At 43.7% G+C, this 15,077-nt stretch overlaps 2 protein-coding genes across 12 annotated transcripts in view; one reads left to right on the forward strand and one right to left on the reverse strand.

Annotated features, from left to right (window-relative positions):
- MSH3 (mutS homolog 3) overlaps nt 1-4,125 on the reverse strand; it is a 184,905-nt gene extending 180,780 nt beyond the window's left edge. For 4 of the 5 annotated variants that reach the window (XR_007409758.1, XR_007409757.1, XM_049108323.1 and 1 more), the window contains exons 1-2: nt 3,817-4,125; nt 1,580-1,700 (exon numbers count right to left, since the gene is read on the reverse strand). Coding sequence is in view for 3 of the 5 variants with exons in the window: in XM_049108323.1 (XP_048964280.1) it covers nt 1,580-1,700; nt 3,817-4,011 (316 nt within the window). In the remaining 2 variants the exon portion in view is untranslated. The remainder of the gene's footprint in view (nt 1-1,579; nt 1,701-3,816) is intronic. The other variant, XM_049108322.1, reaches the window with a different exon arrangement.
- Nucleotides 4,126-4,174: 49 nt separating this feature from the next.
- The window catches only part of DHFR (dihydrofolate reductase), a 62,928-nt gene continuing 52,025 nt past the window's right edge, over nt 4,175-15,077 (forward strand). For 4 of the 7 annotated variants that reach the window (XR_007409760.1, XR_007409759.1, XM_025437572.3 and 1 more), the window contains exons 1-3: nt 4,175-4,345; nt 4,521-4,570; nt 7,143-7,248. Coding sequence is in view for 5 of the 7 variants with exons in the window: in XM_025437572.3 (XP_025293357.1) it covers nt 4,260-4,345; nt 4,521-4,570; nt 7,143-7,248 (242 nt within the window). In the remaining 2 variants the exon portion in view is untranslated. The remainder of the gene's footprint in view (nt 4,346-4,520; nt 4,571-7,142; nt 7,249-15,077) is intronic. The other 3 variants (XM_049108331.1, XM_025437571.3, XM_025437573.3) reach the window with 3 other exon arrangements.

Consider the following 15,077-nt stretch of genomic DNA (forward strand, 5'->3'; position numbering starts at 1 on the left):
GCATCACATTTCTCCATAGCATTTATGACAGTCTGCCAACTGACATTTATTCATAAAAAAGCAATCCATAAAAGAAACAAAACTATCATTTACTGTCTACTATCTACTATATGCCGGAATACATTATTTTTTTTCCTTTAGGGTAATCCTGTTAGGTAGCCACTATTAAATATAATGAAAAAGGGTCAGCATTTATCACGTCTTACCTTTCCTATTAAAGAAAAAAAAATACTCTGAAGGCAAGAATTATGTTTTGTCTATTCCTAAGAGTTTAAAACTTTTCATATTTATATTTAATTATGTATTTTTTGAAGATTGACTCAAGTATACATTTTGAAAAGGGGAGAGTAATTTGAAAGAGATTCAAACATACATTATTCCAGATACAAGATTAGCAGGAGACAAGGTACAATTCTCATGTGAAAAGAGGTTTAAATATAAAAAAATATGCATATTCAATATTCTTTTAAGCAACATAAAACCCAACACATAACACAGAATTCAACATATCTATGATCCAAAGAATTACTTACTAGACATGAAAAAAATAGGAAAACAGTCAAGGGATACAGTTGCATTAGAATATATGGTATAATACAATTTATACAATACAGCTGACCCTTAAACAATATGGTTTAAACTACAAGGATCCTGGGACACCTGGGTGGCTCAGTGGTTGAGCGTCTGCCTTCGGCTCAGGGCATGATCCCAGGGTCCCAGAATCGAGTCCCACATTGGGCTTCCTGCAGGGAGCCTGCTTCTCCCTCTGCCTGTGTCTCTCATGAATAAATAAATAAAACCTTTAAAAAATAAATAAACTACAAGGATCCATTTACATGGGGATTTTTTTCAATTAATAGAGTACACCACAGTAAATGTATTTTCTCTTATGATTTTGTTAACATTTTCTATCCTATAGCTTACTTTGTTGTAAAAAATACAGTATATAATATATGTAACATAAGAATATATGTTAATCAGCTGTTTATGTTACCAGTATGGTTTCTTGTCAACAATAGGCTATTAGTAGTTGGGTTTTGGGTGAGGCAAAAAGTTCTACATGGAATTTCAACTGTGCAGGTTGTCAGTGTCCCTCACTCTCATTGTATTCAAGGGTCAACTATATTATTATTATGTAATTTGTGAGTCTTTGTGTGTACATATAGATGTGTATAGAGAAACCTGGAAAAATATTCAGTAACCCCCCTAAAATGACCAGTAGTCCTCCCTAAAAGGGAAGGATTGTGGAGTCTCTCATTGTCTACCTTCTACATTTATGTATTGCTTGAAATGTTTATAAGATTACTTTTATAATCAGGACAAAAATTAGCTAAGAGGAATAAAAGAGAAAATGGGGAGAACTAGAGCCAAACTGCACAACTCCAGCTCTCCTTCCATTCCCCCAACCTCCTACTCACACCACTATTTATGAAGGGGCCACTCTACGTAAGCACAATGGAGACTTTTCTCCATAAAGGAAAAAATGGCCCATCTCTCCAATGACCTCCTCTGCTCTCTGGAGAATACATTATCAGTGCCATGACTACTCAGAATGAAGAATCATCATCCTAGGACTCACCAGAGTTCCCAGATATTACTAAATCACTTCTTCCTTCCTTTCCTTGGACTTTCTTCGCTTTCTTTTGAACAGTCCCATCACTCTCCAGTGGTCTCTTTTTACTGCTGCCAACTTCTGCAACCTAAATTAGAAAATGATGTGTTATCTCTTATCTCAAAACTTCATGTACGTGCAACAACTTAAACCTTACTTCTGAATAACAAGGTCCTTGCCATCTCCTCTTCATGGAATCATGTAGTTTCAGAACTCTCCTTACCATCAAGAAAGACAACGTAGAGACTGGAGGCCATGAGCTTCAGCACTTCAAACCCTGCTAACAGAACAAAGGCTGATACCTTTCTTTACTTTATCAGCCTTCATCTATCTCCAATTATAAAACGTGAGTCACCCTGCTTACCTATGCTAAATAAAATACCTTTAAAAAATATGCATCAGGGATCCCTGGGTGGCGCAGCGGTTTGGCGCCTGCCTTTGGCCCAGGGCGCGATCCTGGAGACCCGGGATCGAATCCCACATCAGGCTCCGGTGCATGGAGCCTGCTTCTCCCTCTGCCTGTGTCTCTGTCTCTCTCTCTCTCTCTATGACTATCATAAATGAATAAAAAATTAAAAAAAAAAAAGAATATAGTAGTTGCTCAAAAAAATCATTTAAAAAAATATGCATCAAAACAAACATACATCCATTTAGGAAAGGTGAAATTGGATACATAACTACCACTTTTGAAATATTAGTTGTAATTTAACTGTTTCACCTTGACCCGTGGCTTATGTTCATCACGGAAGATACCACAGGTTAGAAACTATACACCTGCACGAAACCTGTCAAAAATTAAGACCTTCACAAGATACCCTCTAAATAGCAGATGTAAAATAAAATCTTGTGTATTCATGAAAATGTAGACTATCATCAAAAATCAAAAATAGAAGAGAAATCACTGTATGGAAGAAATACAAATGAAGGGAACAAGACTTTGAAGACTTTGGGGGTCCCTGGGTAGCTCAGCGGTTTAGCATCTGGCTTAGGCCCAGGTCGTGACCTCCAGAACCCGGGATCGAGGGGATCCCTGGGTTCAAGGGGATCCCTGGGTGGCGCAGCGGTTTGGCGCCTGCCTTTGGCCCAGGGTGCGATCCTGGAGACCCGGGATGAAATCCCACGTCGGGCTCCCGGTGCATGGAGCCTGCTTCTCCCTCTGCCTGTGTCTCTGCCTCTCTCTGCATCTCTCATGATTAAACAAAATCTTTAAACAAACAGGGCAGCCCGGATGGCTCAGCGGTTTGGTGCCTGCCTTGGGCCCAGGTCGTGACCCCAGGGTCCTGGGATAGAGTCCCGCATCCGGATCCTTGCGTGGAGCCTGCTTCTCCCCCTGCCTCTGTGTGTCTCTCATGAATAATGAAATCTTAAAAAAAAAAAAAAAAAAGCCATTGAAGTAGCTAAACTGTCATCCGGTGGCCACGAGCAGTCTGCAATCCTTTCCACGTCCTCCGTTCCTAAAACACTGTACCAGGGACCCGCAGTGAGCGCTCACTCTTCCCCCCTCCCTGGGGGCAGGGGTCGAAGCAGAACTACTTCAGTCGTCGGAAGGGAGGCAGGCAACAGAGCATCCAAGGACGGGCCACGCACCTGTGCAGCACCTTGAACTCAGCCCACCCGAACCGCGCAGCGGACCTCGCGGTCTCCGTGCAAGAAGCCACGTCACTGAGGAACCGCGACTGCCTTTACCCGGTCGCTAGAAATACGGAGCACCGCTGCGGCATGCTGAAAACTGGAGGCTTGGACACAATTGTACGTGCAAAGCATATATAAAGGAGGTAGGCGAAGCTCCCTTTCAACCTCCAATCCACATTTTTCTTAAAGGTGCCGAGAGGCAGACTAGAGGTTAAAAGATGCATCGTTTGCCCACAAGCCCCTACTCTCGTTAGAACGAAGTCAGGAAACCCGAGGTGCTGAAGAAGCCGCGCGGCCCCGGCCCCACGCACACGGCGGCAAGGGAAACTACAGCGGCTGCACCGCCCCCCGCGGGCCGGCCCGGCGCCTCCCGCCTCCTGCCTCCTCCCCCCGGAGCCCCGCCCCGACCCCCTCAGGCCCGCCCGTTTCCCTGATTCTCGCGCGCTTTCCCCTCGCGTCCCGCTACCTAGCCCCGCCCACAAGCGCTGGCCCCGCCCCATCTCCCCTGCTGGTCCCGCCCCCATCCCCTGCTGGCCCCGCCCCATCCCCGGACCCTCCACGTGCGGCGGCACCTGAGGCGGGAGAGCGGACGCTGGGGGCGCTGCAGAGGCAGAGGCGGGGGCGGCCCCGTCGGCTGCAGCCGTGGCGGACGAGCCGGGTTTCAGGCCTCCCGTAGGCCGGAAGAATCTGCTCAGAACCGCTTGCCTCGCAGGGGCTGGGCTGGCGGCGGCGGCGGCGGCGGCACGGCCACGCTTCCGGCCCGACATGGCGGAACACAGAGCGCCCGCCCGGGGCAGGCCGGAGCCGAGCCGGGAGCGCGAGCCCGCGGCCGGAGCTCCCCGCCGTCCGCGGGCGCGAGCACGCTGCGACCCTGCCGTGCGCGGGGGCGCGGGGGCGCGGGGCGGGGCCTCGTCTGCGCGGACCGGACGCGGGGGGCGGGGCGTCGCGGCTTCGCGCCGAGCGGGGCGGGCGGGGGCGCGGCGCGGGCAGCGGCTGCTTGGTGTCCGCAGCCGCCATGGTGCGCACGCTGAACTGCATCGTCGCCGTGTCCCAGAACATGGGCATCGGCAGGAACGGGGACCTGCCCTGGCCCCCGCTCAGGTAGCCGCGGGGCCGGGACGGCCGGGGCGGCCGGGCGGGGGGGAGGGCGCCGCGCCCCTGCTGCCCCGCGAGGCCTCCTCCCGCGGGCCCGCGCTCCCTCCCACGGCTCTGTCGGTCGGTCTGTCCGTCTGTCGCCCGCGGGACGAAGGTCTGAGTAACGCTGTTTGACTTGCAGGAATGAATTCAAGTATTTCCAAAGAATGACCACGAACTCCTCCGTGGAAGGTAACGTGGGACTTCCAGGTGGTTGAGGCCCGGGGACCATGTGCCAGGGCACATTCGACTGACCTGAAAGGCCGCCCGTGTTAACCCGGGGCCTCTGGTCTTCCCACGGAGTTGCAGTTCCCAAGATTTGTCACACTCTAAAGTTTAAAAAAAAAAAAAAAAAAAAAAGTAGTTTTGAGATATTACGTGGGCAGGTGTGCAGCGGAGGGCCCGGGCGGGGTCAGCAGCCGGGCAGGCGTGGGCGAGCCGAGCGCGGCCTTGGACCCGGGCCCGCAGGAGCAAGACCCACCACCCCACGAGCGCCGCAGCGCCCCCGGGACCCTCCGTGTGACGCTGAGGACGGCGGGGCGCAGGAAGGGGCCGTCCTCGGCGCAGTGACCGCTCCATAATCCGTGGGCACAGGGACAGTCGAGGAGCGGACAATAGTTTGCAGTTCTTTTTTTTTTTTTTTTTTCTATTCATGAGACACAGAGAGAGAGAGAGAGGCAGAGACACAGGCAGAGGGAAAAGCAGGCGCCATGCAGGGAGCCCGATGTGGGACTCGATCCTGGGTCCCGGGATCAGGCCCTGGGCTGAAGGCGGGCGCTAAACCGCTGAGCCACCCGGGCTGCCCTGCAATTCTTCTGATGATAATTAAGAGGTCTGAGGATTTTGCGGGATATCCAGGGTAACTTAAAGTACAGGGAAATGGATGGATGGAGCCCCTGGAGAGAAGAGGACAACCAAGGCAATGACTGTAGTGGTGGGATACCTGGTTAAAACCTCAGAGACAGGTATTTGGTCGCGGAAGGAAAAGCAGAGTAAAAGGGAAATAATGAGTCAGATAGGAGTTGATGGAGCATAACTTTAGCAGGACAGATACAGGTCCTTGGGCCTGGCACTTGGGTCCCTGGTAGAGACAAGAGAGGAAGGGTTCAAAACTTACAGAATTGACATGAACCACTCTCTAGAATCCAAAATATGGTCTAGTAATGGGAAAAGCATCAAATGCCTGGCCTTTCTGTGTGGGTTTTTTTGTTTTGTTTTGTTTTGTTTTGTTTTTGCCAGTTTTCAGTAAACGATTTCTTAGATGAATGGATAAAAGGGTAACAAGGGTGTGTTGGCTTTTTTTTTTCTTTTTCTTTCTTTTTTTTCCCCCATGTCTACCTATGCTCTTCATTTTTATCATTTCCACCTTAGTTGTTAGGCCACGTCTATACCGTTTGTTTCTCTAGGAATTCTTCACCTAATAGCTCTGTTGTTTTTGATAATTGATATCTCCTTATTGACACCCAAAGCTCTGTCTTTGAAAATGTAATGCCTACTGAATTGGGAGCACCATGAATTACTGAAGTTTTAATTCTTAGAGGAAAAAAATTTTCTTAACATTTGGAGGTAATATTTGGTTATAAGTTACAAAGCAAAATATAGAAAAATGCTTAGTTTTACTAAGCATTTGTATTTTGCAAATACAAATAGTTTTTTTTTTTTTAAGATTTTATTCATGAGAGACACAGAGAGAGAGAGGCAGACACACAGGCAGAGGAAGAAGCAGGCTCCATGCAGGGAGCCGAGTGTGGGACCCCAGGGTCATGCCCTGGGTGGAAGGCAGCCATAAACCACTGAGCCACCCAGGCATCCCACATATAGTTTTTTTATTTAAATAAAATCAAGCTGGGATCCCTGGGTGGCACAGCGGTTTAGCGCCTGCCTTTGGCCCAGGGCGCGATCCTGGAGACCCGGGATTGAATCCCACGTCAGGCTCCCGGTGCATGGAGCCTGCTTCTTCCTCTGCCTGTGTCTCTGCCTGTCTCTCTCACTGTGCCTATCATAAATAAATAAAAATTTTTTTTTAAAAAATTAAAAAAATAAATAAATAAAATCAAGCTAATGGTGATTCTTTAAAACAGACACATGCACTTCTTTTGATAGCCTGTCAGAACATAGCAAGATTTAGAGAAATGTATATATTCCTTTGACCCAGATATCTCACTTCCAAGATTTTTTTCCTAAGTAACTAAGCCAAAAATAAAATCTATGTGTATAGTTTCTTTAAAAGTACGACTATTAAAAAAAAAAAAAAAAGTACGACTATTAATATAAACCTACAAAGTATACAAATAGGAATAATACTATCATATCAAACAGTTTAACAGGTATTATTAGATGTTCTAAGTTTTCAATACCCACAATAACCGTAGATGTAGGAACTACTATTATCTCTGTTTTATGAAAAAGGAAAGTAAGACATAGAAGATTAACATGACTTGTTTAGTAGGTAACCAAATTCATTGAACTTGAGCACTTTGCCCCAGAATCTTGGCTCTTCACTGTTTTTACATGATTGCAGTAGGTTAAGATTTAATACTGGATATGAACTGGATAACACCATAGGGAAAAATAGTTACTATATTCAGGAAATGGGTGATAAATATAAATTTTGGTAAACCTTTTTTAAATTTTAATTTTTAATGCAGATCCACTAGATGTCACTATGACCATCGTGTGTGTGTGTGTGTGTGTGTGCGCGCGCGCGTGCATATGAAAATATACATGTATACTCCCAAAATAGTCTTTTTATATGATTTTCTAGGTAAACAGAATTTGGTGATTATGGGTAGGAAGACATGGTTCTCTATTCCTGAGAAGAATCGACCTTTAAAGGACAGAATTAATATAGTTCTCAGCAGAGACCTCAAGTAAGTACTGTAACCAATTCACCACAGGAAAATCATGTCCCATTTCTTACAGTGGAGGTCAGTGTATGACAAAATAGTATAAGTAGAGCATTATTAATCAAGCTGCCTAATATCATAAAGATGATTTAGTGAAAATGAATAAGCAGTTATTTATCCCACATAAAAATGTACTCGGGGATCCCTGGGTGTCTCAGTGGTTTGGCACCTGCCTTCAGTCCAGGGCATAATCCTGGAGTCCCCGGATCGAGTCCCACATCGGGCTCCCTGCATGGAGCCTGCTTCTCCCTCTGCCTGTGCCCCTCTCTCATGAATAAATAAATAAAATCTTTAATAAAAATTTAAAAATAAAAAAAATAATTTACTCTGCTTAAGGGATTGATTCCACCACTGTGAAAGTTACATTAAATCTCACTGTGGTAACTGATTTGCCAGTTTTCTTAAACTGTTATTCAGTGGGTTCAAGTAACATTTATACCATATAGTTAGTAACTTTTTTCTAGTTTCAGGTATGTTTTGGGATTTGCTACGATTGAGTGTTTATTCCCTTTCTGAATCCTGTCCTCAATATAATAAGATAAAAATTTTAGGATGGGCTAAAAATCAGTCGTGATCTTGTGTCCTAGTTTACCACAACACCCAAATAATACTTATTTTTTTAAAAGATTTTATTTATTCATGAGAGAGACAGAGAGAGGCAGAGACACAAGGGGAGAAGCAGGCTCCCTGCAGGGAGCCCGATGTGGGATTCGATCCTGGGACTCCAGGATCATGCCCTGAGCCGAAGGCAGACGCTTTAATCGCTGAGCTACCCAGGCGTCCCCCAAATAATAATTTATACTTGTCTTCTTTACCCAGTGTCTACAGGTAAAAAATTTGAAAGTATTGAAACCAACCTAGGGATCCTGGAGAGAAGAGTGTCTCCACTTGGCCTCTGCTAGGAATTTTCCTATCCTCTAGTCTAACATTGGAGTAGATAGTTACTGGTGCTTGAAAATGCCCTGGGGACTTTATTGCAAGAATTAGCTTACACATTTGTCTGTGCTGGCTAAGCAAGTCCAAAACTCTGTGGGCCAGGCCATCAGGAAGGGAGGGCATGCTGGAACTTTCCATTAGCAGCTGAAAATGCTGTTTACAGGTGGAATTTCATCTTGAGGGAAGCCTCAGATCTGTTCTTAAGGCCTTAGAACTGACTAAATTGTGCCTACCCAGATTGAAGTCATCTTATTATCATCTTTAATCACATCTACAAAATACCTTCACAGCAACGCCTAGATTAGTGTCTGAATAGATAAGGACTATAGCCCAACCAGGTGAACACATCAAAGACCACCACATCGTGGGAAGGAAAAAACATTACACACTGTAGGCTAAGGAGGTTCAGGCGTATACAGATTTTCTCCTAAATCCTCCAGAATGGCATAGGTAAAAACATGAAAGTATACCAGAATATTTGCATCAGTTGCTTTTGGGTGATGAGAAATATGTTGATGTGCATCTTGCCATCTGCCTCCATCTTCATACTGTTCTCTTTCTTTTGGTTGCTAGGATATTCTGATTTTCTCTTTTCTTGGTAGAATCCAAATTCACAGGCTGTATTGCCGTTCCCAGAGACTCTTTAGTAACATATTCTTGAATACTACTCAAGTTTATTTATGGCCAACTTGATCTAAAACAAACGAAATCTCAGTGGGGAACATACTCATTTGAGCCAGCAAATCTCCTCAAATGATGAGTCTAATTTCTTCTTTATGACTCCCTTGTGTATATAATTGGGTTTGGTTTTTTTCTTATTTATTTGTATATAACATTTGCTGTATTTCACTTTTTTTTTTTAAAGATTTTATTTATTCATTCATGAGAGACAGAGAGAGAGGCAAAGACACGGGCTGAGGGAGGAGCAGGCTTCTGCAAGGAGCCTGATTTGGGACTCAGTCCCAGATTCCAGGATCACAACCTGAGCCAAAGGCAGATGCTCAACCACTGAGCCACCCAGGTGTCCCTCACTTGGTTTTTTTTGTTTTGTTTTGTTTTGTTTTTTGTTTTTTTTTTAAAGATTTTATTTATTTATTCATAGAGACAGAGAGAATGAGAGGCAGAGACACAGGCAGAGAGAGAAGGAGGCTCCATGCAGAAAGCCCGACGCGGGACTCTATCCAGGGTCTCCAGGATCACGCCCTGGGCTTTAGGCGGCACTAAACCGCTGCACCACCAGGGCTGCCCCTCACTTGTTTTTTTAAAGTGGAGAGAAAATTTCAAAAGTCTTTATTATCAAGTATTCTAGGGAAATAAGGATACCAGTTACAAAAACATCTTAGAGGTTTTTTTTGTCCCAGGTTCTGGTTCCCTCCTGAGGATCACCCATAACCTGAGCACCTACTGTGTGCCAGACCGTGCTAGATTTACTCATGTAATCATTATTGCTTGTGTAAACTTTTGGAAATACTCAATTTTTCACCACCACCTTCCAATGTAAGAAGAAACTGAATCCTCAAGGTAATTCCAAAATTTGCTGCTAAATACTAATTATTTTGGGTAACTATTTCCTTAAACTCTAGGGAAAAAAAATGTTTTTCCAAAACTAGGCAATCAAGTTGTGGCTTTAAAAGAAATATGCAGCCACATTTGGAAAACAGATTGGCATTTTCTCAAAATGTTAAACATAGAGTTATATCCAGTAATTCCACTCCTTGGTTTATGAAATGAAGGAAAAATGAAAACATGACCACACGAAAACAAAAAGCATCATACATAATAGCCAAAAAATAGAAGCATCCCAAATGTCCATTAACTGATGAATGGATAAACAAGGTAGCATATATCCACGCAGTGGAATATTATTCTGATACGCGAGAGCTTGGTTCTTGTCTCATGGAGTCGAAGAATGAATCTCGTGGACAACAGAGAGTGAGCAAAGCGATAGAAGTTTATTAAGCAGAGATACAGAGAAAGCTGTCAAAAGTGAGAGGAGTCCAGGCAGGGTTGCCACTGAGGGCTTTTATGGTCTTTTATAGGAAGCTGACCAGGGAACTTGGTAAATTTCTTATCAATATCAGAGTGGATTTTTAGAAGAAACATGGTGGACTTGTAACTATCATAATAAGATATTTTTTTATAAATAAGAGCCCAAACCAGGGGTTTCCTTCTCTCTGGTTAGTATCCCCTCCATATTTCTACATGTGCGATTTCTGTGATTCCTAAGTAGCCACTAAAGGGAAATACTCCCTAACATCTTGGAGCTAAAGAGCAAGGTTTATTTTGTCGGTTTTTACTGTCTTATCTGTTTTCTTGGGATGCGTAGGAGCCTGACTCTCGGGCCTTGCCCCTAACTTGTTCCTACATCAATTCCACAATAAAATGAAGAACTGATGTATGCTACAACATGGATAAAGTTTGAAAAACAGTATGCCAAGTGAAAAAAGCCAGAAGTAAAAGGCCACATAATTCCATATATGTGAAATTTCTGGAATGAACAAATTCTTAGATAAAGTAGATTATTTCCTGGGAGGGGATGAGAGTGAGGAATGACTGCTAATGGATACGGAGTTTCTTTTCTTTCTGTTCTAAAAGTAGGTAGTGGTGATGGTTTTACAACTCTGACTATACTAAAAATGTTTCCAAATTCTGCATATTAAAAGGGGAAATTATATGGTATATGATTTATATCAATAAAATATTTTTAAGGCTTTGGAACAAAAAATTAAATAAATTTTGCCATAATGCTCTAGCTTTGATAGCATCTTTAAGAAATCCAGAATTGGGGCAGCCCCGGTGGCTCAGCGGTTTAGCACCGCCTTCAGCCCAGGGTGTGATCCTGGAGTCCCAAAATCGAGTCCCACGTCCGGCTCCCTGCATGGAGCCTGCTTCTCCCTCTGCCTGTGTCTCTGCCTCTCTCTTTCTGTGTCTCTCATGAATAAATAAATAAAATCTTTTAAAAAAAAAAAAATCCAGAATTGTCTCCATGATATAAGATGTTATAAATTGTTGAGCAGCCGGGTGGCTCAGTGGTTTAGCGCCACCTTCAGCCCAGGGTGTGATCCTGGAGACCCAGGATTGAGTCCCACATCAGGCTCCCTGCATGAAGCCTGCTTCTCCCTCTGCCTGGGTCTCTGCCTGCCCCTCCCTCCCTCTCTCTCTCTCTCTCTCACATAAATAAACAAATAAATACTTTTAAAAATATGTTTTAAATTGTCTCCAGCCCATAAAAGTTATCTGATATTTCATAGTATGATTTTTTATGGTCTCACTATTCTCCACAATAACTGAAGCTTTCTCTCTTCTCTCCCCACCACTCACACACTTAGTATAGCAAAAACTTACTGACCTGGCTTCTAATACCTGCTCTGGTGCCTATTAAGGTTGTGGCCTTGGGTTTTATTAACTTTAAGCCTTGCTGAACCTCAATTTCCTTATCTACTAAGTGGGATTAATAGAACTTCTTAGGGCGATTTTGAAGATTAATTGAAATTTTATGTATTAAATTTCTGGCACACAGTACACTCTCAATATCAGCTGCTACTCCCAACCTTTGCTATTTCAGCAAAGTTACTTTATATCTTACAGAAAATACATTAATAGCAGCACAATGAACAGGCTTGTGATTTCTTTGTTACTCTAACATACCACTTTGCTCTTCCTTCCCTCAATCTTTTTTTTTTTTTTTTTTTTAAAGATTTTATTTATTTATTCATGATAGTCACAGAGAGAGAGAGAGAGACACAGGCAGAGGGAGAAGCAGGCTCCATGCACCGGGAGCCCGATGTGGGATTCGATCCCTCAATCTTGAGACAAAAATCCCCTCCTCTCATAATCAGAACCTTCCCCTTGCCCCACCATTTTATTCTAGACTCCCAGTTTCTCCTGTTGTCAAGACCTTGCTCTGCTGTCCTACCATTTACAATTTTAAATCTCACACAGGGACACCTGGGTGGCCCAGCAGTTTGGTGCCTGCCTTTGGCCCAGGTTGTGATCCTGGAGACCCGGGATTGAGTCCCACGTCGGGCTCCCTGCTCTCTGTGTCTCTCAAGAATAAATAAATAAAATCTTTAAAAAAAATAAAAATCTCACCATGGATTACTTTTTTTTTTTTTTTTTTTAGATTTTATTTATTTATATATTCATGACAGACACAGAAAGAGAGGCAGAGACACAGAAAGAGGAGAAGCAGGCTCCATGCAAGGAGCCCGATGCGGGACCCGATCCCCAGAATCCAGGATCAGGCCCTGAGCTAAAGGCAGGCTCTCAACCACTGAGCCGCCTAGGCGTCCCACACCACAGATTACTTCTGCCTTCAACTTTCTTGGAGCTTTGTGTTAAATAACTTCAGTGACTTAAGTACAAACCTCGGTAATATCTATGATCATCTGTCACTTCTATGTTTTGCACATGTTCTTATCTCCTTTGATACTCTCTGCTAAGGGATCTTTCTCCAAGGAGTATTCATCACCACACCCAGAAGATGCATCACCTCTGCCCATCTAGCATCCTCCACATATCCCCATTGCATGTCCTTTTTACATTATTGCCACTGCTAAGAAATTTTCTACCTACCATTGGTACAGGGAGTGCTTTTCTTTTTATCTCTGTTCCCACCATTTAGCATATCCCCTAGCAAAGCAGGGCTTCAGAAATTTTCACAAAATGAATGGTCAATAGGTGATTTACAAAAATAGGATCATCCTGTTTTGTAACCTGCCTTTTTCCCCCATTTTATATATTAAAAGATTACTTTTTTAAGATTTTATTTATTTGAGCGAACGAGCACAGGGCATGGGTGAGGGACACAAGAACATGGAGAAGCAGGCTCCCTGCTGAGCAGGGAGCTCAGCACAGAGCTCCATCCCAGGACCTCTGGATCATAACCTGAGCTGAAGGCAGATTGCTTAACTGACTGAGCCACCCAGGCACCCCGAAAGATTAATATCTGTAAATACTTTTAGAGGCTGCATAGAATCAGTTATGACTATGGAGCATACTTGAACCAATTTTAAATAGTTGGAAGTCCCATTTTAAAGACTGAGTTTGGAAAGGTCTTAAATTGAACATTTATTTTGAATTTTGGTTAAGATGTAATTCTAGTCTAGGGTTTATTTTATTTTTTTTTTTAGTAAGCTTTCCCAATAGTCTCTAGGGAAATTGACCCAGAATTTCATCTGTCCCATCATCATTTTTCACATCAGGCATAGTGGAAAAGGATAATATTTATGTGGTACCATGAGGTAATCAAATGAGACTGCTCAAGGCCAGAGGACACCGGTCTTACAGCTCATTTACATTAGACCACACCATCCTGAGGTCTGAGGGGACTAGAATATGACACCTTTATAGCCCATGAGGACCAGTTGAGAATCTATTGTCTATGTAGGAAGTTGCAACTCAGACTCCAACATCACCCTGCTGGAGTTCAGATCCCAGGTCCACCATTTCCTAGCTCTGTCACCACCGGCTATTTACCCCTCAGCCTCCATATCTATAAACAGGAATAAAAAGTACAGACACAGGACTGCTGGTGACGTTAAGTGGTACGATGTATGTAAAGCCCTGTCTGATCCCACTATTGGGGAGAGCAAGTGAATAAATACTAGATATTTTCTTTATACTACAACTATCCATCAAGTAAAAAGCACCCTCTTTTGAATAAGGCTTTTAAGGAGAAAGATGGAGGGGCACAGGGGTGGCTCAAGCATCTGCCTTTGGCTTAGATCGTGTGCCCAGAGTCCTGGGATCAAGCCCGTTAGGCTCCCTGCACAGTGGGGAGTCTGCTCCTCCCCACCTACACCTGCTCATTCTCTCTCTAAAATAAAAAGAATCTTTAAAAGAAAAAGAGGAGAAGGTTGGAAATATCACTGGAGTGCCTGCTCTGTGCGTTATCTTTTCTTAATCCTGCCAACTCTCTGAGAGAATTCAAGACTCTTGAGTTTAGGGATGCCTGGGTGGCTCATCCAGCGGTTGAGCGTCTGCCTTCGGCTCAGAGCATGTGATCCTGGAGTCCTGGGATCGAGTCCCGCGTTGGGCTCCCTGCAGGATGCCTGCTTCTCCTTTCTGCCTGTGTCTGTGTCTCATGAATAAATAAATAAAATCTTAAAAAAAAAAAAAAAAGACTTAAGTTTGAAACAAGGTATCAAGCATGTCCACCTGTTTCCCGACTGTATACAACCATATAACTTTTCTCTTGTCAGGAAATGTAATCTCTGTTAACTTGAGATAAGTATAGGAAGGAAATTTAGCAATGAAATAAGTCACGGTATTAAATGCTTGCTATTCTGTTTACTATGTTAGTTTCTAGGATAGGTGCTTTCACACAGGACAATGAGCTAATGAACTCAAACATTAGCTCAACTTTTTGCTTATTTTTTTCTATTTGGCTTGGATCAAAGATTTCCTGTGAAACTTATTTCTAAACTGCTAAGTAGCAACATTTTGCAGAAGCATTTTCTCCATGTCCTTATAATGACTAAAATCTGAACCAGGGATGCCTGGATGGCTCAGCGGTTGAGCATCTGCTTTCAGCTCAGGTCGTGATCCTAGGGTCCCGGGATCGAGTCCCACATCAGGCTTCTTGCATAGCCTGCTTCTCCCTCTGCCTGTGTCTCTACCTATCTCTCTCTCTCTCTCTCTCTTTCTGTGTCTCTCATGAATAAATTTTTTTTTAAAAAATCTTTAAAATCTGAAACAAATCCTTTATTTTCCTTTTTCAGACACACTACAAAAGGGCAACGAAGTAGTCCTTACCTGAAGTCCTTGCACCATTTCAAGCCATTGTTCCACAGTCTACACAAAATGTTTACCCCATTTATTTGAAGTCCACACCAAACATTTATACCACCTTCTAA

Source organism: Canis lupus, chromosome 3 (genome assembly GCF_003254725.2).
Source record: "Canis lupus dingo isolate Sandy chromosome 3, ASM325472v2, whole genome shotgun sequence".
NCBI classification, from domain to species: Eukaryota; Metazoa; Chordata; class Mammalia; order Carnivora; family Canidae; genus Canis; species Canis lupus.